Raw genomic sequence first — 23,830 nt, forward strand, 5'->3', positions numbered from 1 at the left:
GCTGCTCCCTGGGAGGGTGGTGGTTGCTGGGGGAGACGGCCTGTAGCTGGAGAAAGGGCTGCGGTGGGTGGAGGATTTGCCCCCTGTGTTTAAGGAGGTTGGCCTCAAGTTGCATCAGGGGAGGTTTAGATTGGATATTAGGAAAAATTTCTTTACTGAAAATCAGGTCAGGTGTTGGAACAGGCTGCCCAGAGAGGTGGTGGAGTCACCGAAATTGGGAATAAACCTCTTAACACCAATGCAGCATTAAGCAGGCATTCTCTTTATTGCAGCATGGATGTTCTGGGGGTCCCTCCACCTAACTTGCACACCTGCTGGAGTTCATTTTTGACGTTTATACATTAAAGTTAATGCACCACAACTATCTAATACATAATCATTGACCTGACTGAGCATCCTGTTCTTCTGTTGGTCTGTATCTCCTTTGCTTAAGGTTAAAGCTACAGTGTGATTTTTAGTTCACTCTGCATGCTCAAGAGGAGTGGGGGGCTAGTCCTTTCATCCCTCAGTCGAGTTGGTGGTTGGAATCTCCCCCTGCCGGAATTGCTTTTCCCCAGTTACTGTGACTCTCACTGCTGTCATTTTTCATAGAATCAGAATGGTTTGGGTTAAAGGGATCTTTAGAGGCCATCTAGTCCAACCCCTCTGCAGTGAGCAGGGGCACCTTCAACTAGATCAGGTTGCTCAGAGCCCCATCCAACCTGACCTCGAGAGTTTCTAGGCATTGGGCCTCCACAACCTCCCTGGGCAACCCATTCCAGTGTTTCACCACTGTCATTGTAAAAAATGTTTTCCTTCTATCCAGTCTAAATCTACCCTCCTGTAGTTTAAAACCACTCCACCTTGTCCTGTCACAACAGGCCTTGCTAAAGAGGTTGTCCCCATCCTGCCTATAGTCCCCCTTCAAGTACTGAAAGGCCACAATAAGGTCTCCCTTCCCCTCTCCTCTCAGCTGAACAACCCCAACTCTCCCAGCCTGTCCTCAGGGGAGAGGTGCTCCAGCCCTCGGAGCATTTTTGTGGCTTCAGTTCCATGTCCTTTCTGTGAGGAGGACCCCAGAGCTGGATGCAGAACTGCAGGGGTGTCTGAGCAGAGCAGAGGGGCAGAATCACCTCCCTTGCCCTGCTGGCCACGCTTCCTTTGATGCAGCCCAAGATACGGTTGGCTTTCTGGGCTGTTGGCTCATGCCCATCTTTTTGTCCATCAGTACCCCTAAGTCCTTCTCCTCAGGGCTGCTCTCAATCCCTCGGTTTGGCATCCCTCTATCTTCCTCGTGGGAGAATGTTTCTTTCTGTTATCAGTCCTTGAAGTTTCTCAGCTTGTGAACTTTTGAATTCCTTTCTTAAGTTGGCTCATTGAGTTGTTTGTATTTTTCAGGATGTGGGTTCATGTTAATACTGGCTCAAGCTGCAAGTTTAACCCTTTAGTTATTTACAACAGTGGAGTCACCATCCCTGGGGGTGTTCAAAACGTAGACGTGGCACTTGGGGACAAGGTTTAGGAGGCCAGGGGGGTGTTGGGGTGACGGTTGGACTTGCTGATCCTAGAGGTCTTTTCCAACCTGGATGATTCGGTGATTCCATAAGGAGGGGGCCGTGCAGGCCCGCAGCGGCACCGGCGAGGGACGACGCCTCGACCGCTTTCTGAGAGAGCCAACATGGCGCCGGCCGCTTCCCGCTCTTCGTGCGCGCGGGTACCTCGGGGGGGTGACGTCACGCGCGCGCCGCGACCCGCCAGCGCCTGAGTCACGTGTCGGCGTGCTGGCGTCAGAGGCGCAGCGTCTCCTGCCGGTGAGCGGCGGCCGCAGGCTGAGGAGCGGGTGAGGGGCCGGGGGGGGCCGGGGGTCGCGGGGTCCGGCGGGGGCGGGGGTGTGTGTGCTTTGCCCCGGCGGGGCCCTCCCGGCCCGGGCTCGGCGTGAGGGGGTGACCCGCTCTCGTGCCTGCAGGTTGCCCGTCCTTTCGCGAGCTGCCTGTGGTAACGCAAACGCGGAGTCCATGTCTTTTCTTGTAAGTAAACCCGAGCGGATTAGGGTGAGTGTTGAACGCCTTCCAGCTTCCCTCAGACGCCGGCGTGTCGGTAGAGCCCGCCTTGCGCTCGTGCCCCCGCGGCGGGGCCGGCCTCCTGGAAAGCACCCCGCAGTCACCCGAAGGCGCGCTGGTGGGGCGGCAGGGGGGCGGCGCGCGAGCCCGGTGCTCCTTCGCAGTCCCCTGCGCCGCAGGACGTATCGCTGCACGCCTGTATCTCCTCTGCCTGCGGTGCGAGGGCTTCGGAACGAGCGTCGCCGTAAGAAAACGTGCGGTAACGCTCAGCATTTCATACCTTTAAGAAGTTACTGCCTCACCTGTGTCGCACTACCGACGGTTTCTGTTTGTGGTTCTTTCCCGAAACTTAGCGTGGAAGGTTAAACGCAACGGCTTCGTTTAATTCTGCATTTTAAAGTGAGGAAGTTTCATGTGAGAAACCACTTTTAACGCCCTAAAATGGTATTGTTATACAGGAGTTCAGAGTCATCGTCACCTAAAGACTCGTTGGTGCTTTCTAGGACTGGCTGCCCTCGCACTAAACCACATAAGCTATTTTTTTTTTTTTTCAGTTATTTAACTGAGTAGACAAATTCTAACGTGGGAATGTTTGTGATTGTTTATTTAATGCTAACTTCATGATCAATGCTCTGCAAGCCTAAAATTGCATATTGCATTGTGTGTTATGTGTGCACGTATATATTTTTTTTCTTTGAATCACAGAGTTGAGTTGAGTGGTAGAAGCATTTCTCTGTACGACCTAATGCTTGCTGTGGATTTTAAGCATGAATCCTGGAAGAGAACAACAGCTTTAAAATATGTTCTAATTTTCCATTCAGTCGATAGATATATAGCCAAAATATTTAAATTCTCTAAGGTATCACATCATTATAAATAGTTGAAACTTTTTTTGCACCTGTTACACCCAAAGAAAACAGCTCTTTTACGCCTCTATAAGGGAGTTGTAGCATGCTTATTGGTTTTGCTGTATGTGCACGTATAAAGGTTCTTGTACGAATGACCTAAAATTATGTTAACTTTACTGCAAAGTGCATGCTGGTCAGGAAAAGCAGTAGCACCCGTGTGGTTGCTGGGCGCTTGCCATCGGAGTGGCACCAAGAAAAGAATATCCTTGTCCAAAGTAAGGCTGTAGCTCCCATGTTGCAGCTAATCTGTTTCAGACCACAGCAGAATCCTTGAAGTGTCCTGATTCTCTTATGGTTTTTGTGGGGGAGGGGGAAAAGAAACTTGTCTCTGGATGGAATAACTAATTATCGGGGGGGGTGGGGGGTGTTTGTTTTTTTCTTTCAGCGGTGGGTGTCTGAAAAGTTCATTGTTGAGGGCTTAAGAGAGTTCGAACTGTTTGGAGGTAAGTTTTCCTCTCATTAGATGATGTTAGAAATGTTTTATTTTAGCTGCAAGGTCTGTTAATTTGGTTGTAAATATGTATCTTAACAGAAAAGGAGATGAAGAAATCTGTTTGTAGCACCAGATCTGGTCAGTCAGGCTGGCTAACCATATAGAGTTAATATGGAAGTGTCCAAGATCTAGCAAGTTACTTGGCAATCAGTTTCCTGTTGATGGCAGTGCTATTTTTCAGATCCCGCATTCTGTTTTTCTTAACACCACCACTTTTCTCCTATGCAAAAGATAGATTTGGGCTTTGGGAAGGTTAATTATAATTTTCTGGGTAAAAATGCATTTTGAGACGGATCGCTCGCCAGCGTGCCTGCAGGAATGCTGATTTCTGTTCTTTGTGTATAGCAAACGCAGTTGCCCGCTAGGATGCAGGATTCTCGATTGGTGACATAGGTGATCGGAGCATAGGAGAGATATCTAGATCTTGAGCTCTCCAGGTGACGTGGAAGAATTTCCACTACTTTAAATAAACTTTCAATAGTTTATTCCGTATTCAAGCGAAGTAGAGATGTCGTTTTTGAATGTGTCAAGAGGTATAATAAAAAAATTGGTCATGTTACATTTATGCTGAATGTATGAACAGCAGCACTTCTTGAATCTCTTTAATTCCCGTACTTGTACTACAATTTGATTTTTAGTGCTGCAACCTTCTATGTAAATTAAATGGCTTTGTCTTAAAAAAAAAATTGTATGTATTTGGTATCGAACAGTATCATGCAGGGTTACTCAGTTTTCCAACTATATTTTTAATGGGTATCTGTTGAACACAACATGGTGAACAATTAATTTCTTTACTCCAGAGCAGCCTCCGGGTGACTCTCGGAGAAAAGTAAGTGACTGTTGCAGGCTGTGGTGCTGTGGTTCATTGCATGGAGATTATTCCTTGTGGAAGTTTGATTTTTCTTTTTATCTTAGTTATATATTTCATCTCTATATTTAGCTCTACAAGTGTGGAAACAGGTTTCACCCTGGAGTGGAGATTTTGGTGTGTGGCTTTCAAACTGTACGCGACAAGTCAAAACTTTAAACTTAATCTCTTGGATTTGTATTTGTGTCGTCGTCCCCCATCCCCCGGGGGGCCTCTTTGTTGAGGTAACTTAGATCTGATTCTTCAGAGATGCTAATCTCTTATAGCTCCCTTTTAGAATAAAAGGAAGAGGTTAGTTTATGGGACTTCTGAAAGTTAGGCCCAAAACATTTTATGTTGGCCATTCAAAACCAGTGTTGCCGTCAGAACACACTGCTGCTGATTTTTCTCTTCTCTGTAGAGCAGCCACAACAGAGGCTCCAACATCAAAACCAAACATCGTGTAATTTTCAGTTTGAGGTGACCTTAACCTCCTGTTGTCTGGTCGTCTTCTGAGCCAATTCCATGCATAAAATAACCTGCAAACATGGGATGTCTGTTCAGAAACATACAGCCAAATCATGGCAGTTGAAAACTTTACCGTGGTGGTTTTTGCTCTGCAGGCCCTGATTGCACACTATCTCGTCATAATGAACAGTGCTCACAGAACAACACAACTTACGGTACAATATATTTGTCTAAATGATTTCCCTCCTACCCGCACCATATTGAAATATTTCTGTGTGCAGGTGTTGCTCTAGTTTAAGCTAATTACAAACATGAATAAGTGTGATTTGATTATAACTGTGTCAGTTCAAGCTGCTTATAATTGATTTTTGTGCCAGTGTCTGTAATTTACTGGCACAAAGCAAGCTGAAAATGTGAGATATATGTGGAATGTTTTGTATAAAGTCAAGTAAATTCACACCTTTTTTAAAATTGCTGAGTGTTACGCATATGCTGGACTGGAGGCGAATTCAGATTAGCATCTGTTTTGTTAACGTATTCACTTGGGGTTGGTCACCTCTGCGGTGGTATTGCTGACTCTTCTTTTGATTTTTACGTTTAAATAAAAGCTTACTTTTTCCAGCAAGGCTATAGAAAAAGATAAATAATTTGGGGTGAGGCGTGGGAGGAAAGTTTTTGTTGCTCGTACTGGAAGCGAGGGAGTGAGGAGGTGGAGAAGGAAGGCAGCAGAACACAAATGACATCCCCTCTTCCTAATGCAGATGAACATCATTTGGCAAATGCTGATTCTTGTGAGCATCGCATACCTGATTTCCTTACGGCATTTGTAACAGTAGTTGCCTTTCAAAGGCAACATTGTTTTCTCAAATGTATCTCAAATTAAAATCAGATCAACAAGCTGGAAAGCTAGCTCCTAATGAATGTCATGCCATAAAAGCTAGCCATATGTGACTTCATTTTGTAGCTGCTTTTGCTTTTGACCATACACCAAAAGTTGTCCTGTGTGAAACCACTGAGGAGCTTTTTTGCAGAATTTCATAAATGACATTTCAGTTTAACTTTTTTTTTTTTAACTCTTGTATGATGTTGATAAATTTCTGGTAGAGCTCCTTTTGCATTAACTCTCAGTTATTGGTCACTGCTAACAAGAGGAGAGGTGAGTGAAGACCTCTGATATATTGGAAGACCTGTAAAAAGGGAATTTATGGTATTTTTTTCCATTACTGTTGAAACAGCCTACACCATTAATAAGATTAAATTTCTTTAATATTTTTTGCATCTGTTTTGTTGGCTTCTGCTGTATCTGGAGTGGACTTTAATAAAGCAAACCACTTACATATTGCTCAGTGTTTCACCAGCTGTCATTGCTCCATAACGCTGCTTATCAGAGCTTCCTGCTTTCATTTCTTTGGTGGTGCCTTTATGCTTCAGAGGTTTCCATCTGCCTGTGTGTCTCTCCTGGCAGTCTTGCTGTTGACAGGACTCTGTGAAATTGCTGGGGGAAGTAATGAAAGATACAACTGCGATCAGAATTGACAGGCATCTTTAACAGAAGTTTGACATTGTGAATGGAAAGTTGCCGCCTGTTCTTAGCCAAGGAACAGCACTCTGTGGCGTTACAACTAGAGTGAAGGATTTGGGGCTGCTGGGATCTCAGGGTTAGCTATTCCGAAAAGGGCTGAGTTGCTGCGCTAGAGCTGTTTGAGCTGAAATTACACCATAGCACTGTTCACAGATCTTAAGTTTTGCCTTTTCCCTTAACTGAAAGAGATCCCTAATTCAAAAGTAGGCAAAGGGAGGTAAAATCTGTGCTGTTCAAAGTCAGTTGAAAAGGTGGAACTTGGGAAGTGTGACTATTTATTCACAAAGTGTACTTAGGTGATTTACAGCAAATTCATGTCTGTGCTCGTCGCACCCTGGACTGAGCGTAGACCAGCAAGTTCCTTGTTTTTCAGCTGTCACTGTGTTGTTTCTCCTCTTTCGGCGATGGAAAAAGAATTTGCTGTCACTCTAGGACAATGAACAAGCCTTTTCTGCTTCATGTACCATGAGAAAAGGTCTGATAAAGGGCATTTGCAGTTGATGAAGAATGAGGTGGAAGAAATGAGCTGGAGTTCCAAATGTCAGGAGCAGTTAATGTCCTGGAAATTTGACATAACTAAATCTGGTCTTAGACACCAAATAAATTTGGTTCCCCATTAGAGTGCTCTCCTTGTGACTTTGGAAGTTTGAGGGAGTTGGAAGGTATAATGGAACTTGCAAGAACATCGAAGTTTGTCTTCTGCAAAATCCTCCTTGGAAAGATGTATGTGTGTATAAATAAAGCAGGTAGCTTTATGTCAGGTGTAGTGAGGAGAGGCTTGGGAGTGCTGCTTCCCTGTGCGCTGTGGGGCCTTTTTCTTCTTTTTTTTTTTTTCTTTTCTCTTTCCTGTAAGCACTAATGCTTTGCAGTCAAGTTTTTGCTTTCATTTGGAGCTTCCCTTTTCATATGTGTCTGATCTTCATATCCTGGGCTAAGCTGGTTCATGACTTCCACCATACAGCTAAGCAGCTTCAGCTGTGCTGGTCTTATCACTGATAAGCAGCTGCAGACCAGAAGCCCCAACATCAGAGAGGAATGCTGACTGCCACAGTGCAGAGAAGGGCTATAAACAAGTTTTCCTTTGGCCTTTGCTCAGGCAACAGGATGGTGGTGTGGGAGTTTGTAATTAGTGGGAGAAAGGTAGTTCCTATAAAGGAGTGCTTAAGCTGTCCTGGGGAATAGTAATTGGCTTTATCCAAATATTCCTAAAGAAATTTGAGCTTACAGTAATTACGAACCTACCTGTTATGGTTACATGTTTTGAAACACAGATATCTGGATCTTCTGAAATGAGGCATCTCCTGGATTTCAATTGACAAATAACTATTTAAAATTATTTTAACAGCTATTAAATTATCTCTTCTCTATTTGGTACTGTTTTATTATTTTGAGGTGTGCGATAATATAAGGAGCAGATGACTTTCTAGCACGTGATCTTTATTTCTTTTGACCTGACTTTATTTTTCCGCCCCCCCCAGACAAATGAGGCGAGCTCCGAGTCGATAGCTTCTTCCCCCAAAAGGGACACCATGAGCAACTTCCTACCAGACAGCAGCTGTTATGAGTTGCTCACTATCATAGGTAATACTACTAGTGGGCTGGAGGATCGGAAGTATACTTTGTAAAGAAAATAACTTCTGCAGATTTGTTGACCTTTGCTTGCTTGATTGCTTGTTTTTGACATTAAATGCCTGTCCTCTTTGATTTTTAAAATCACTTGAATAAAAAATGAGATGCCAACCCTGGAGGCTTTCAACTGAAAGAGGCGTGTGGTGGGTTAGTGATACTGAGTGAAGTTCGAAGTCAGCAGAAGCAGCCTGAAACTGTCCCTGTCCTTGATGGGGCTGTGGCCTCATCGTTTTGTTTCTGCTTCAGTTCTGAACTTGAAAGACAGGATAACATTACTGGCTAGGAGGATTTTTCAATGGGATACGTGCCAAGGAAGGTGGTATCTGACGGGACGATTAGTCTTTTTCACGAGGCCAAAAATAGCTTCAGTAAATGAGTGTAAAGGTTTTTTAAGGGTCAAGGGCTGGAGGAGTTCTCCAGAAGTGCGTGGTTCCAGAAATACTGCTGAAGCTTTAATGCCTTTTCTTTCAGGCAGAGGCTTTGAAGACTTGATGGTTGTGAACCTGGCCAGGTACAAACCCACAGCAGAGTATGTCACAGTCAGAAGAGTGAACTTGGAGGCCTGCACAAATGAAATGGTCACATTCTTGCAGGTAACATGAATCCACTAATACCATAATGCAAGTTTAGGAGAGGACAGACAGAAAGAGCAGCGCTCATCAGTACTGTATTTGTATTTCTGCATTTACTAAATTGAATCAAAATATCTTTTTTTATTTCAGGGGGAACTTCATGTTTCCAAGCTCTTCAACCACCCAAACATTGTGCCATACAAAGCAACTTTCATAGCGGACAATGAGCTGTGGGTAGTGACATCTTTCATGGCCTATGGTAGGTGGAGAGGGAACACCTTTGTCTCACCATCATATTCTGGGAAATGAATTTTAAGAGGTGAAGTATCCTTGGGTTTTTTTTTCTGACCAATTAAGAGTAGTTGTGTTTTTCTTTTTAGGTTCTGCAAAAGATTTAATCTGTACCCATTTTATGGATGGGATGAGTGAACTGGCTATTGCATATATCCTCCAAGGTGTACTGAAGGCACTTGACTACATCCACCATATGGGCTATGTACACAGGTATTTAAAAAACAAAAGAAGGCAATCCATTTTCCTTTTGTTGGAAGTTCTCAGAAATGCTACTCATCGTTAGATCAGACTGGATAGTTCAAGAGATGCAGTTTTGTATTACTTTGCTGGTAGAACAAGCCAGTTTGATACTTGTGGGAAATGATACCGTTGGTCTTTTTAAACTGCTTAAAAGCATCACTGTGGGACAAACTTATACCAAAGACCACCGTGTAGCTAAAATCGGAACCGCAGCTCATGTTGCCCGGCTGACTTGCTACAGCTCTGTTCGGATAGTATCGATAGTCTCCAAATTGAGACTGGTGGTGGTGGGGATTTGCCCTGTTACTGTGGGAGGTCCTGGGTCTGCAACCTTTAGTCCTGCGTTCCTCCTTGCCACAGAAACTTTCTTTGGGAACCTGCAAAGCGGGTGAAGAGAATTCTAATAATGTTTGTAGGAGGGGTTTTGCACAGCATTCCGGATGGTCGTTAGGAGTCTCAGCCTCCCGGTAGGAGGCTGACCAAGTATTGCTCCACATAGTGAGCTGCCCAGGAGAGTAAGCTTTTATCCTTTCTGTAGGTGCTCACTAAGGATGAATTTCTCATAAGTACTACAACTTCTCTTAATCTTTCTAAATCATTGTCTCTATCCCTTAGCATATTTTTGTTCTTCTTTGATACATCCTTCTGTTGTGAGAATAAATTTCAAATGCTGAAAGTTCTAGGTCGTTAGTGGTTACTGCTTTTATTGTATGTACTGTAAAAGAAATCCAGCTTACCTATGCTTGCTTTAAATCCTTTGCAGTGCTCTTCTGCACTACGTCTTCCTGGGAAAGCTGTAAGGAACGTAACTCCTTTGAGGCCAGAGAACCTGACTATTTTTACTTTTTTTCAGGAGCGTAAAAGCCAGCCATATCCTGATCTCTGTAGATGGGAAGGTGTACCTCTCTGGCCTGCGAAGTAATCTAAGTATGATCAACCATGGGCAGCGACTCAAAGTCGTTCATGACTTTCCCAAATACAGCATCAAAGTCCTGCCTTGGCTCAGTCCTGAAGTCTTGCAGCAGGTGTGTTTAAAAAAACCTGCTAGTTTTTAGTGATATATGGTATCTCTGTATAATTTTCTGAATTCTTCTGGCATGTTTGGGGGGTGTGGGAGGGGGACACAGGACAAAAGCCACAAGAGTTGCTTTTTCTTGTGATGAGCTCTATCCTTTTCTATCCTTTTTACCTTAAAACCAGTGACCCCCAGCAAGGGGAAACCTGTATTCCTGTCAAAAGGGGCAACTGCTGAGAAGCCCATGTTACAACATTGTCTTTTCTTTCCCTCCAGAGGGAGGTGTGTGGATGCCAGGAAAGGGAAGGGGAGAGGCTATAGGAACCAGATTTGGAGTGGGCACAGGGCGAGTGGGTAGACTTTGATCTGTTTGATAAATAGTTATCTTGTAGGTACCTCTACAGATTCTCCCACTAGCGAAGCGTTACATTAGATGCCAGTTACCCTAAGGTGGATGCCATCCCTCCTAGCTGGCTGATTACAGTTAAATAGATGCTGCCCTTAACTCTGAGTTTTAACAAACAACAAAACCACCACCACAATATACCAGCCTTTATGTGGGTTGTACTGTTTCTGCTCTAACTGTTTGGGTTTGCTGTTCTGCGTATTGAATCGTGGCTATTGCCCGCGCAATCACACCTAAGTCCACAAGGCTAATTTTTCTTTTCCTTTTCATCTAGAATCTCCAGGGTTACGATGCAAAATCTGACATTTACAGCGTAGGGATAACAGCCTGCGAGCTGGCAAATGGTCACGTACCGTTTAAAGACATGCCTTCTACTCAGGTGAGGTTTAAAAGCTGTTCCTTTCTCGTCCTTCATCCTGGCGCATGGAACTGCTTTGCTCTGCTGGGGTGTGAAGACAGGAGGGTGCCGTGCCTGCCTGAATGAGAAATCTTAACTGCCTAGTCTTTCTCTGTGTGATGTTGCTTATGCCCCTTCTCTTCCAGATGCTCTTGGAAAAGCTGAATGGAACTGTTCCCTGCCTGCTAGACACCACCACAATTCCTGCTGATGAACTGACTATGAAAACCTCCCGTTCGAGTGCTAACTATGGGATGGGTGAGAGCATGGCTATTAGCAATGTGAGAGCGGCCAATGGGGAGCCAACCCTGCACCCTTATCTTCGGACCTTCTCCACCTACTTCCACAACTTTGTAGAGCAGTGCCTCCAGCGGAACCCTGATTTCAGGTAAAGCCGGGTGGAAGCTGCTCTTCACAGACCTCCACTATTCTAGGGCAGATTAAACTGAGAAAGCCAGCAGAGGTTATTCAAAGTTTACTTTCCAAAAGCATAGTGGAGTGAGGATGTGCTCCATCCTTTGAGAAAAGCAGTCCAAGTATGTAAAACAAGAGCAGTGTTAACACTTGGAGCACTTCCTGTAAGACGGCCTGAAGAATTACTTTGCAGCCTTCGCTGGGGGGTGGAGTAGTGCTACACATCAGGAAGATAAACTGAACAACTTGAATTTCTGGTCTCTGTGAGACTGTGTTTATCCAGTTTCCATCACTGCAAATGTCTGCTCTTCAGCCAGCAGAGAATAACGATGGGAAGTGATCAAGAACTGTGTTTTGCTCTGTGGTGCGTGTAAGGTTGTCTTTAGCCATGATGTACTACACCGTTCAGAAACTTTTGCTTGACCAAATGTTGGGGTGTGCAAGGAGGTAACTTGCACAGAAGGCGGTTGAACTGTTTGCATAAAACATCACATGAACCTAATAAACAGTGCTACTGGTTACAAGAGGGAGGTATCCTATAGCTGAGGAATGAGGGAGGCAGGAAAGACCCTGGTCTTTTCTTTCTTCCTTTACCTGACTTTAAATGCAGACGCATTTTCTTATGTGGTTACTTTATTCCAACTCCCTTCTACAGGCCAAGCGCAGGCACGCTGCTTAATCATCCCTTTTTCAAGCAGGTAAGGAACTAATTTAATCTGCGGATAAACAACAGTGGCTTTTCTGAGTTGTCTTGCTGTGTCACTGAACCTGAGGGTGGGAATGTTGAGTTGCTGAATTTTCCGTGATCTGGAAGGATTAGGTTAGTCTGGTGACTAATTGTAGTGCAGCTCGTTGATCTTCACGTTGTCCTCAGAGGTGGATGGACTGTTTCAAACCATCTCTTCCTTATCTAAACAGAGGATGTAAATCTGCCTGTCCTGTCTGCCAGAACAGTTTTTCACCCACAGGCTACTGAGTACTGGCGCAAGGCAGTCCTAAGCTGGTCCTAACTGAGACCAGGCTGAGGTGACGCGTGCCTTGCTTACACTTGTGCGGCAGGCTGGTGAGCCCCAGCCCTGGTGTGGGAAGAGGCAGAGGCTCTCCTGCCCCTGAAATGATTTGTTTGGCTTGTTCGTGCTTTGCTGCTAGTGGTGTTTTACTGAGCATCAGGACCAGAGCACCCACGTGCTGCTGAACAGGCTGCATGCAAAGCGCTGCGTTACAAGATGCAGTGCAAAAGCCCTGCGTGTCCCTCAGTGCAGGCAGGAGGATAGTAGTTTTCTTACTTTCTGCCTATAACCACACCTTGTTGTTGCTTGACTGTGGTGTGCAAGCGTGGGGGAACGTTTCAGCAGCCCAGTTCTCTCTTTTCTGTGCAGATCAAGCGCCGCGCTTCTGAAGCACTCCCTGAACTTCTGCGCCCCGTCACCCCAATCACCAATTTTGAAGGAACACGGCCCCAGGATCCCAGTGGCATTTTTGGGCTGGTATCAAACCTGGAGCAGCTGGATGTGGATGACTGGGAATTCTAGAAAAACAGGGACTATACCTGGTTCTGGAGGAGCTTTCTGGACATTGTAATTTATTGGTCCTGTTCATGAAAGGTGATGAATGTTATGCATAGAAGAGTTTACAGGTCCTTGGGAAGGCACTTCAACTGCTAGCTTACTTAGGAGGTAGCCTGGAAACAGCTGGATAGACCTGAGCTGGAAAATTACCAACCCCAAGGAGCTGTGGAGTGTTCCCAGTGCTGCAGTGTCCAGAGCCCCAGTTCACACAGCTGAGCACTGCTAGATCACTCAAATGGGTTGAGTGTTTAGTATTTATGTTTTTCTAAAAATCACTGGCTTCCTCATATCACAGTTGAAGGGTGCATGTCCCTACCCTCTTTGGTTCTTTCTCTTTTAAGGGTGCCTTAGAGTTAAGGGGAGGCAGGCAGCTCTTCGTTTTGGGCATTCTAGTCAGAGAGTGTTGTCACAGGGTAACTTTTGAGGGTGGAGAAAAGGAGAATGTTCTTAAATTCAGACACTGCTTTATGATGGAAAATGGGAGATTGAGGACAACCCCATTCCAGGCATGCTCGCTGCATTGGGCATTCCTCTGCAGCACTGGATTCTTCTTTTCCAGTTCTGGAGATGGCTTTTGACGAGACCCCTCTCACTTGATGCTGAGCACTCTGAACTCCAGGTCAGACAGGGCATTCCAGCCTCTCCTCCCATGGCTGCCTGGCTCACCAAAGCAAGCGTATGCCTGTGCAACGTACCAGCTCTTTTCGCCCCACAGCACATCCAGTTGAGCCTCCTGTTAGCTGGGTTGGTTACACAGCACGTAACATTCCTCCCATCTTGTTCTCAGTGACTTACCCTGGCACAGAGGAAAAGTTGACTTTCATGCAAAATCCTCTTGCTCGTGACTCCTCTGAGTGTCACGTACAGAACTGATCTTAAGCCTTCCACTACCGTTGCTGTTCTGCCTTCCCTGACTGAACGACCGGTAAAAGCAAGCTTCTTGCCCGGCTCCCTGGCATTCATGGCTGTGTGGCTCTGCCCTGCTGCTGTGGCAGCTCCCCCAGTCCATGCTATTTGTTTTTTGGAGGTGTATTTAAGGTTTTTAGTTTGACCTTTCCAAGGACCATGGGTGCTAGAGGTCTTTCTGCTCTTTAACGAAGCACTGAGAAACCAGTCCTGTAGGTGTCATTGATGGGCGTAGTGGTGCTGGCAACAGGTCCTTCTTGTGTTTATAAACTGTACTTGAACCCAGATAAAGTTTGTTATTCTAGTTTTTTGCCAAAACAAATAAAATATTTCTGAAGTTTTTTAAGTCTGCTGTTTCTGCAGGGTGATGAAATGGATCACAAACACTGACACAGGCTGGCTGTGCCTGCTTACTCTTCGTCACCTACTTTCATACAGCTCAGCAGAGTTACCTGCAGCTGCCTTCGTGTTTCAAAGATGTAATTCAACTAAAGCAAGACGCTGCATCAGCTGCTCTTGTTCCTTTCTGACAGCTTCAGTAGAATGCATTCTCCCAGAGCAGGGGTGGTTGTAAGGGCTACTTCCTCCCTAGGGTCAAGTTTGGCTCCTGATTTAATTTTATTATAGTAAGCAGATCTTAATTTCTGAGCTTGTTAATGAAGTATCCAGCTTGTGAAAAGCCTTATCCCTCTCCCACAAGCCTGGGCCGGGACTGAATTGCTGGTACTTAAAGCAAGAAAAAGCACAATACTGCTTGCTCAGCATAAAACCTTTGGGACTGCGTGATGGTTTGGAAGAGATGGCTTTCCTCACAGAAGAGGGACAACTCAAGAGGTGTGTTGCCCACTGAAGTTCTAAGCCTCTCCTGAAGTCTCCTAGGACCCACAAGGCAGGCAGGACAGACAGGAGGGAATACACTGGGCTGGAACAAATCACTGCAGCGCTCTAGCCTGCTTTCCCATGAGTCGGCATTTTTAGGGTGAAGGATGAACTTGATGCAAGCTAATATTTCTCATCTGCTTCCATGCTTTCAGCTTGCTACGTGCTCATAGATTATGGACTTAAATTACCTTAGAGATAGTTTTATGCTTATGCAGCAGCAGGAAGCAAGTGGGATCGGAGCAATTAGGAGTGAAACAGCAGCGCCTTGGTTAAAAAAGGAAGTTATGATGTAACTGAACGTAGTCTTCACCATCTCCTTCCCTAGGCCCACTGCTGCAGTTGGAGGCAAGTGCTGGGGTCCCAGTGGTAGCAGACAGCCATGCTCTGCCACAACTCCTGAGCCTGACCTTACCTGTTGTGTCCTGTGCCTTCACAGAGCAGCAACCAAGGAGGCCGGCACAGTCTAGTAGCTGCTGGGTGGATAGAGAAGCACTGGCTACAGCTGCTGGCCCCAAGGCAACTGCTGTGAGCTTTTTTTGTTTCTTCTTCACATGAAAACTTTATTCAGCTAGATACAAAAACAGGGTGCTCTGCTATTGCGGATTCTCTCTGTGGTCTGAATGTTGTTGCTCTTCCTCCTCCTCTTCCTCCCCTTTGTGCTTTTCCAATTTTGCCATGAGCTCTGAAAAAAAACAGGAAGAGGCAGGATGAGACTCCAGGTGCCGGGGCTGTCCCACACCAAAGCCAGGTGCCCACGCATCTCTGCAAGAACCAGGGCAGCTCCCAAAAAGCCACTTGCACACATAAAGGCTCAGCTAGGAGCTACCACCACCTGCTGAATCCAGGGCATCGGACGTTACAGTCATAGACGCCATCAGTGCATTACTGACCTGCCAACTCAAGCACCAGGCAAGCTGCTGCCTCTGCAACGCATCCCCACTACCCTCAAACAGAAGCCAGGCTCCCCAAGCTCCCCATCAGGGCAAGCTCAGCTGCTCATTGTGCACCTATGGAGTCACCCAGGCCCTGACTTGGCTGCTGGCAGAGCTTGCTTTAGTGCCAGGAGACACTAAGAGCTGTGAGCTCCAGCTCAGGGCCAGGCCCGACACCAAGACGACACCTCAGGAGCTGGGGCCTTTGCGGCTCCAGCTGCTGCCTCTGAAAGCCCCCTCTCCCCCACGTGCCCGTTACCTTTTGCTGGGTTGAAGACTCCATTGGTTTGCTTGTCACAGACATAGCAGCGCTGGGATTTGCGATAGTGCTGGAGGGCACAACTCTCACAGAAGTAGTGCCTACACCTGTACAGAGACACAGATGTCACTGCAAGTCACCAGATGATACAATCGCTGTGTCTAGGAGTTAGAAGTGATTGACTACTGGTCCCCGGGGGATGCAAAAGTGAGCTGCATGCAGAGCTTCCGCTGCAGCATTGTCCCCGTGAAAGGTGTTTCAGCATTGCTTCACTGATGTGGAGTGACGACACAGAGCCACCAGTAAGCTCTTCCAGGCACCAGGTACCCAGCAAGAGAGCCAGCAGTGTGGGAGAGGGCTGGCAGGGCAGTGCATCATGTGCACACTGCCCCCAGCCTGCTCCTCATCCTTGGCAAGCTCTTAGCTTCCATGCTTCTGTCTCTCTGCTCACACAACACAGCCCGCCATTCATTGTCCAGGAGGAATGAAGGCATGAACATAAAATCTCCACGTTAAGGGGGGAGATGATGTAATGAGGCAGCATCTGTGGAAGTCTGAAAGGTGCTCAGACACCAAAGCCTTGCGATCCCTTCCAAGGAGATGCTCCATGTGCTGTTATGAGACTCCCTGGTTATCAGAGGATTTCCTCACCCACCAGAAAGCCACAGAGACAACAAGCAGGTTCCACCCACCAGCCTGTGGGCAATGCTGGTATTTGCCTCGACAGTGAACTACTAGTGAACTGGACTGACAGCAGACACTTGGCCTCTCATGCCAAAAACAACCGCTTACTTGGTGACCACGGGGTTCTTGAAGGAACTTCTGCAGATGAAGCATTTGAAAGGCATATCCTCCTCATCGCTGCTCACCTCATAGTTTTCCTCGTCTGCAGAAGAGGAAAGTTAACCAGACTGGAGAAAGAGTAGAGGCAGCCAGACCAGCCCATGCGTGGGGCATGAAATATTAAATACGGAGACAGCAGAGCAGGTGGGATTAAATCTCTCCTGGAAACAATAGAGCTCTGGCATCTGGGTGTTGCTGATGTCAGTAACACATGTGGGACTGAGATATAATTAGGTCTAATAAGCCAGCGTGCTTGTTGCTCATCTCACAAGAGCAAATTCTTTTCTACCTCGCCCACCTGCTATGCTATAAAGAGACATAACATCCAGCCCCCTCCTATTTTTCAGATTCTCTTCCAAACCAGCTGCCAAACTCTTTGGCTCCAACTGAACAGAGATCACTCTCTTCCCCGCAGCTGCACGGCAGTTCATGAGCAACACTCATGAGCCTTGAGCTGCAGCTACAGACGCTGTGAGTGAGAAATAATGATGTGACGTAGCATGAAAGCATCCCGCCTCCTGGGTATCCGGGGGCAAGAGATGGTCACATCTCCCCGGCTCCACACAGCTCACTGCTGGGACCTATACAACAGCACTGCAGTCCTGTTATAGAGAGCCAGAGGAAATAATTCTCTCGGGTAGCAGTCTGTTATCTGAAAGCAGCAGATTTCCTCAGCAATGTCAGCGGTTACTGGCCCTAAGGTTATCCTGCAGCAGGAAGTTCCACAGCTTTGGAATAGAGTCCTTTCTGTCTAATATTAATTCAATCCATGACCCATGCAGCTTGAAACAGCAAAGGACTAATTTCATTCTTAGTGATCCAATATCCCTAAGTCATGTTCGCTTCAGGGCATAATCAAAGGCAGGACCTGGTAGCCTCATCCACCATTAGCTTAGGGAGAGGGAGAGCAGAGGGGTGGTGCCGTACCATTGACTCCGTACCGGCCTTCGTCCAGTTCCCGTTCGATCTGCCAGCCATGCTTGTAGTCCGAGCGGTCGTGGAGGAATTTGCAGCTGTCTGAGCAGCACAAAGAAAGAGGCATTAACAGCTAGGCTGTGCAGGGTAGAGTGTTAACAGGACACCTCTTTCAGGGGCAGCCTGAACTTTGCCCAGCAGAAGGTGAAACCTGATTGCTTCCCCGCCCACCTGTGCTCCAGGGCAGCGCCAAGCTCCCGGAGCAGGCACAGAATCCTTCTCAGGATTGACAGGCTGCAAGGATCATTCTCTGTGTGCCACAGCGACAGTTCCAGCATTTGCACACGAGGGAAGCAAGATAAGGAACAGGAAATCCCATCCCTCACATGGCCTCAGTGGCCAGAATACCCGTGGGAATGTGGGTCACTGGAACATCCCAGGTGTCCCTCCCAGGACTCTTATAACCCCTGATTAGAGGCCGTCAGCTTTCAGAAGGGCCGACGCAAATGACAAAAATGTTACATAAAACATCTTTGCATCAGCATCACACACCAGCTCTGCAAACAGGTGCCTGTAGGTCAGCAAGTGCACCTCTTAGCGCCACAAACACGGCATCACAAGCTGGACTGGATCCCTTTGCAGATCTGGCACAGCATGTGTTTAGCTGCACGCAAGATCCACTCACCTCCAAAGCCGCAGAACCCAGTTTCTTTGTAGTCCTTGCAGATGTCGGGCTGGTAATCCCACCGCACCGTGGCCCGCAAGTGCTCCGGAGCTCGGATGGGTCCTTTTCTGAAAGGGTGGGAGAAGGCTCAGGCTGGCTGCGCAGCTGCAGTGGAGAAGGCCCCTGGGGGCCTGGTCAGAACCAGACACCGGACTCGTTAGACAGAGAGAAGCTGGCAGTAACGGCAAAGTTCAAGCCCCAAACAGGTGCCTTTGGGGATGGTGCCTGAGCTCCTCTGTGGTCCCAGCCCTCTAAGGCTCATCCCAACCTACCTGACCATTCCTGAAGAGGCGTTTCCCATTGATGTGTCTTTGGGCTTCACATACTTCTGGTAGTTGTTAATACCACGGTAAATTTTATCATCTTCCTTTCCTCTCAGCTCCTAGGAAAGCAAAAAGAAAGGTGATTAAGAAACAGGAAAGCTTCATGACACACATTACCTCTTGCTACTCTGACAGCAGTCTCCCTTCCCAGCCCTGCCTGCCTTAATACCAAGATGCCAATAAAGCCAGAAAATTCCCCCTATTTGCAAGGGTTGTACTCTTGGCTTCTCAAATTTCCAGGGAGGGAGAGACTCAAACTCTTCTTGGTGTGCGGAAGGGGATGAATAAAGCACAGGTACTCCCGCTTTAGAGCACAAACTCTTACAGAGCAAGGCTGACTCACCTCCTGGATTTTCTGGCTGCGCTCAAAGATGGCCTGGGCATCTTTCTCTTTCTCTGTGTCCAGTTCATACACTGCTGTAGCTCCCATGTCTTCTGGGCCAACAGGTTTCTGAAAAGCAAGGACTTGTGACAATAGTGAAAAAAAAACCCTGTACAAGACAGAGAGCTCCTTGGCTACCTGAAGGGTTGGTCACAGAGCAAATGCAGGACGTGGCCTGCTTTACCTTCCACTACTTTCTACCTTCCCTTGACACCTGCCAGAGAAAATCTCCCATGGGCTGGATTCAGCCTAGTGCTTGCAGGAAACACTTGTCCTTACTTTACTCCTTCACACTTGGCCTCGGCTTAGCTGGAAGCTCAACTCAGGTCCCCCATGCCCTACACTTCAATCATGAGACCATCCCGCCTACACACTGGATGTTATGCCTGAACTTTTAACCCAGCTGTGGGTGGCTTGCATTCAGCTGTAACACAGTGGTCTGGTTTAGATTCCTCTTTGATGGACTGAACAGGTACCTATGCCTAGGTTTTATCAGATCTTCAGGAACAGCTGCGCAGAAACCGAAGAACAATTACGGCCAACCTTAATTAAAACCAAATCCAACTTATGTGCCAAAAGCTTCTGGAGCCCTAAAGCTGTCATCTCCTCCTGCTACCTTCCCACTCTCCTACAGCAAGTAGGACTAACAATACGCTGGCCCCCTTGGCAGCAGCCAAAGTGGTGAATAATTACAGCACACGGTTATATTCATATTGATCTCTAATGTGACAAAGAGACCTCGGTCTGACCCTGCAGCTTTGACTGGGGAGAGTTAGGCATTATTCTCATTTTATACAGAAACACAGACAATAAGGACATAGGTCTGAAGGGGAACATGTGTTGATACATGCTTTTAATCCTACTTATATCCTGCCCTGGCTCATACTAATGCGCAAAACTTCACTGGATCAAGAAGAGAATTAAGAGAAAAATGTCATGGGAAGAGCAATTTGAGCTGTGCCCAAATCTTCACAGGTGATGTTAACAGAACACCCAGGACACCCCACCCATCAATCCCAGGAAAACAATGACCTCTCTCCGTACCTCTTACCACGTCACTAGTCACAAGGATAAAGATGGGAGCACCTTCTAAGTCACCCTGAATCCTCTGTGGAGCAAGATGGTCTAAAACTGAAAGCACAAACCCAACAGTAGGGCAAGCCTGATTCAAGTGCTCCCCCTCCTGAAAATTTTGTGTGATGTTGGGCAAGCCCACTGGCATCGTGGGGTTTTAATTCCCAACTCTAGGAGTGAAAGGCCAACCTTAAATGGCCCCCTGAAGATGCAGCAGGTATCAGAACAAACCTAGCACAAGGTGCTTGTCCTCTTAATAAGAGGGAAGGGACAGGGAGGTGCATCCATAGACAAAAAAGAAGCAACGAATGATCCCACATTTGCAGAGGTAAATTCTTTACAGAAAAGTGCAGTATCTGCCAGTCCCACCTGACCTCACAACCCAGAACCACATTCTTGCCCAGTCCTTACCGCCGACCTTGTTGATTTGTAAGTAACTCCGATCTCCTTTGACGGATCATCATCGTCACTGCTGCTCAGCGCGTACGCAGGTCTCTCCTTCATGCATCTCCTGGTCTGAGGGCAAGAAGACAGAAGCCCTGCATTGCAGCCAGTCGAGGGAGGTGATTGTCTTGCTCTGCTCTGCGCTGGTGCGGCCTCACCTCGAGTGCTGGGTGCAGTTTTGGGTGCCACAGTACATTAAGGGTATAAAGCTACTGGAGAGTGTCCAGAGCAGGGCCATGAAGCTGGTGAAGGAGTTAGAGGGGAAACTGTATACGAGGAGCAGCTAAAGGCACTTGCTTTGTTTAGCCTGGAGGAGGCCGAGCGCAGCCCTCATGGCGTTCTGCAGCTTCCTCCCAAGGGGAGGAGGGGCAGGCACTGGTATCTTCTCTCTGGTGACCAACGCCAGGACCCAAGGGAATGGTAGGGAGATGTGCCAGGGGAGTTAGGCTAGGTATTAGGAAAAGGTTCTTCCCCCAGAGGGTGGGGGAGCCCTGGAACAGGCTCCCCAGGGAGGCATGACAGCACCAAGCCTGGCAATATTCAAGAAGCACTTGGGCAAGGCCCTCAGAACCATGGTGTGAATGTTGGGGTTGTCCTATGACTCCTGGACAGGAGCTGGACTCAATGATCCCAGCAGGTCCCTTCCAGCTCAAGGCATTCTATGATTCTAGGTACAAAGGATGCAAGACTCCAACACTGCGTTTAGCCAGAGCTTGGCAGGCCACTGCAGATGCACCTCGGGTGGAACAGAGCCCTGCTACGGCTCCCTTACCTTCTGGATCATGGGGTTGGGGGTCTCCCGCCGCCGCTCCTTCCGCACCACGGTGCTGCCCTCGTCACCGCTGCTCTCTGAGAGGTAAAGCCCAGGGTCAGGGCGCGGCCGAGGGCTGGGCCCCAGCCCCAGTGCAGGCTCTGCGGGCAGCCTCCCCCCGCCCGCGGGCTGGGGACGCCCACGGGAAGGTGCGGGAGGCGGACGGAACCCCCGAGGACGAGGGCACAGCCTGAGGCGAGCCCCTCAGCCCCTCCACCACACGGACACCGGTACGGCCGGGGCAGGCGGGGAGGCCTCCGAGGCAGCACCAGGCCCTCCCTCGCCTCCCCACGGTACGCTATCGTAACAGCCGGGCTCCGAGCGCCATGCCGAGACCCCTCGCCAGCCCTCACCCTGCTCCTGGTCACTGCTGGGCCGCTTGCGCCGACCCCTGCCCGCCGCCGGGCCCCGCTTCTTGAAAACGAAGCTGCAAACCGACCCTTCCTCCGCCATCTTGCACCGCCCACCACCGCCCTCGGCGGCTAGAGCGGCGCCGCGCAGCGTAGCGCCCCCTGCGGGCAGGGAGGACTGACCCCCGCCCCGGGGAGCGCGGCGCCTCCGCGGGAGGGCGCCCCCTGCCGGCGGGGGCCGGGAGGGGCGGGGGGGTCCCGGGGTACCGGAGCCCCTCGGGGCCGCTCCCCGCTCCCCTGCGCACCCCCGGCGCCCCCCGGGCCGGCCCCTCGGGCACCCCGGCTCCTACCCCCGGCCTCTGAGCCCGGTGGCGGGGCGGGTGCAGCGAGGGGCGAGGGCGGCGGTCCCCCGTGTCCCCCTCCCCGACCCCCCTCCATCGCCTCCAGGTCTGGCGGGCTGCGGGGGCCTCCCGCGTCGCCATAGCAACGGGAAAAGGAGCTGAGCCCCAGCACCCCCCCCCCACGGGCTCACCCCGAGGTGGGCGCAGGCCGGGGGACCCCAGGCCCTGCGCAGGCTGTGCATCGCCCACTGCCCCACCTGCGCGGGCGTGAGTGTGTGCACAGGTGCATGAACACGCGTGTGTGGCCATGTGCACGCACACGCTGGCATGTGTGCATGCATGTGCACAGATGTGCGAGCAGGGGCACGTGCACATGTGAGAGTGCACAGGCATGCCAGCGTGCATGTGCTTTTGTGTGTGCATGTGTGTGTGCATGCATGCGTATGCATGTGTCTGTGCAGGCATGCGTGCTTGCATGTGTGTGTGCATGCATGTGTCTGTGCAGGCATGCGTGCTTGCATGTGTGTGTGCATGCATGTGTCTGTGCAGGCATGCATGCTTGCATGTGTGTGTGCATGCATGTGTCTGTGCAGGCATGCGTGCTTGCATGTGTGTGTGCATGTGTGTACATGTAGGTGCATATATGTGCAAGTGTGCGTATGCCCACATCCATACACATGTGTGCGTATGGGGAGGGGACCTGCAGCGTTTCTCGCAGCAGGCGGAGCGGCTGCAGGAAGGACTCTGGTGCCAGGGGAGCTGCCATGGGCCGTGGGCTCAGGTCTCAGCCCCGCACCCACCCTGCATGCCTCACAGGTTGGTGCCAGGAGGAGCTCGCAGCCCTCCCCTCCTCCACACCCTGTCCCCGTGGGGCGATGCTGTGGGAAAGGGAGCCAGACCAAGCCTGAAGACGGGACCCATTTGCCAGCGCATTTACGCCCAGGGCAGCAAGCAGGTGCTGTGCTCTCAGCGGGACTCGTTTGCTGCAGGCTTCCCTCACACCTGCCCTCGTTTCAGGGCAGCGTGGGATGCCTTGGACACTCTTCCGCTCTTCCCCATGCCCAGATGGACACTGGCTTTTGCAGCCCTGCCAGCCTCCTGCTGCGTGATACATATGACCGTGCCCGTCGCTGGGTCTGGATCTGCTTGGCAACAGCTAATTTTACTATCGAGTCAAACTCCTCTTTTATTTGCTCTCGGTGGCAGCAAGCCTTTTCATCATGGATGCTATTTGGGCAATGCAGAGTGACAGAGGTGATAAATCATATCACCGCCGTCTCCTTGTCCAGTAAACACTGCCATAAATTCCTTAATCATGTTTTTTGTACAGGAATTACAGACAAACTCTGCACACAAAGATCACCTGCCTCTGCCTCTGGGCTGAGGCACTGGGCTCAGACTCGGGGCTGTCTCCAGCCGGCGTTCAGCTCCTGCCAGCAGCACCACGCTGCGTTGAGGAGCCCAAACAAGAATATTTGTTCCTGCATCATCGCTCTCAAAGCTCATCCCATGAGATGCCATCTCATCATGGCATATTTTGTCTCCATTTATCACCTGTTAGAGGGGTTTGGGAGGTTAAGGTGAAGTCCTCAGAGCCACGGGGTCCCTCTGCCTTTCTGCTGGCTCAGAGCCATCCTGGCTTCCTTGGCTGGTCTCAAACCGCCTCTGAGTTCCCTTCAGGCTCTAACTACCAATATTTAACCTACTTATTCGTAACATTTTGCCCTGTTCCTGGGGACATCCCAGCCCTCCAAACTCCAGGCAGTGATTTT

The 23,830-nt window shown here is 48.8% G+C and overlaps 2 protein-coding genes across 6 annotated transcripts; one reads left to right on the forward strand and one right to left on the reverse strand.

The window, feature by feature from the left end:
- Positions 1-1,723: 1,723 nt before the first annotated feature.
- Positions 1,724-14,124, forward strand: STRADA (STE20 related adaptor alpha). Of its 5 annotated transcripts, none has more exons than XM_064473179.1 (13): positions 1,724-1,790; positions 1,946-2,006; positions 3,333-3,390; positions 4,241-4,269; positions 7,816-7,918; positions 8,438-8,559; positions 8,689-8,797; positions 8,919-9,042; positions 9,926-10,097; positions 10,768-10,872; positions 11,037-11,278; positions 11,960-12,002; positions 12,684-14,124. In XM_064473179.1, exons 2-13 carry the CDS (start codon positions 1,995-1,997, stop codon positions 12,834-12,836), a joined length of 1,272 nt encoding a protein of 423 aa, XP_064329249.1. In that variant the 5' UTR covers positions 1,724-1,790; positions 1,946-1,994; the 3' UTR covers positions 12,837-14,124. The 5 variants fall into 5 exon arrangements, with proteins under 5 accessions (XP_064329249.1, XP_064329247.1, XP_064329248.1 ...); XM_064473177.1 differs by having other exon boundaries at positions 1,762-1,819; positions 1,946-2,030; XM_064473178.1 differs by having other exon boundaries at positions 1,762-1,819.
- LOC104049629 (E3 ubiquitin-protein ligase RNF113A) lies at positions 12,878-21,848 on the reverse strand. Its single transcript, XM_064473183.1, has 10 exons — positions 21,721-21,848; positions 21,329-21,405; positions 20,524-20,628; positions 19,000-19,107; positions 18,606-18,715; positions 18,295-18,401; positions 17,622-17,711; positions 16,644-16,737; positions 15,852-15,958; positions 12,878-15,342 (listed from the first exon to the last, which is right to left on the reverse strand). Exons 1-10 carry the CDS (start codon positions 21,818-21,820, stop codon positions 15,254-15,256), a joined length of 987 nt encoding a protein of 328 aa, XP_064329253.1. The 5' UTR covers positions 21,821-21,848; the 3' UTR covers positions 12,878-15,253.
- Between the last annotated feature and the right edge of the window lie 1,982 nt (positions 21,849-23,830).

Source organism: Phalacrocorax carbo, chromosome 25 (genome assembly GCF_963921805.1).
Source record: "Phalacrocorax carbo chromosome 25, bPhaCar2.1, whole genome shotgun sequence".
In the NCBI taxonomy this organism is placed as follows: domain Eukaryota; kingdom Metazoa; phylum Chordata; class Aves; order Suliformes; family Phalacrocoracidae; genus Phalacrocorax; species Phalacrocorax carbo.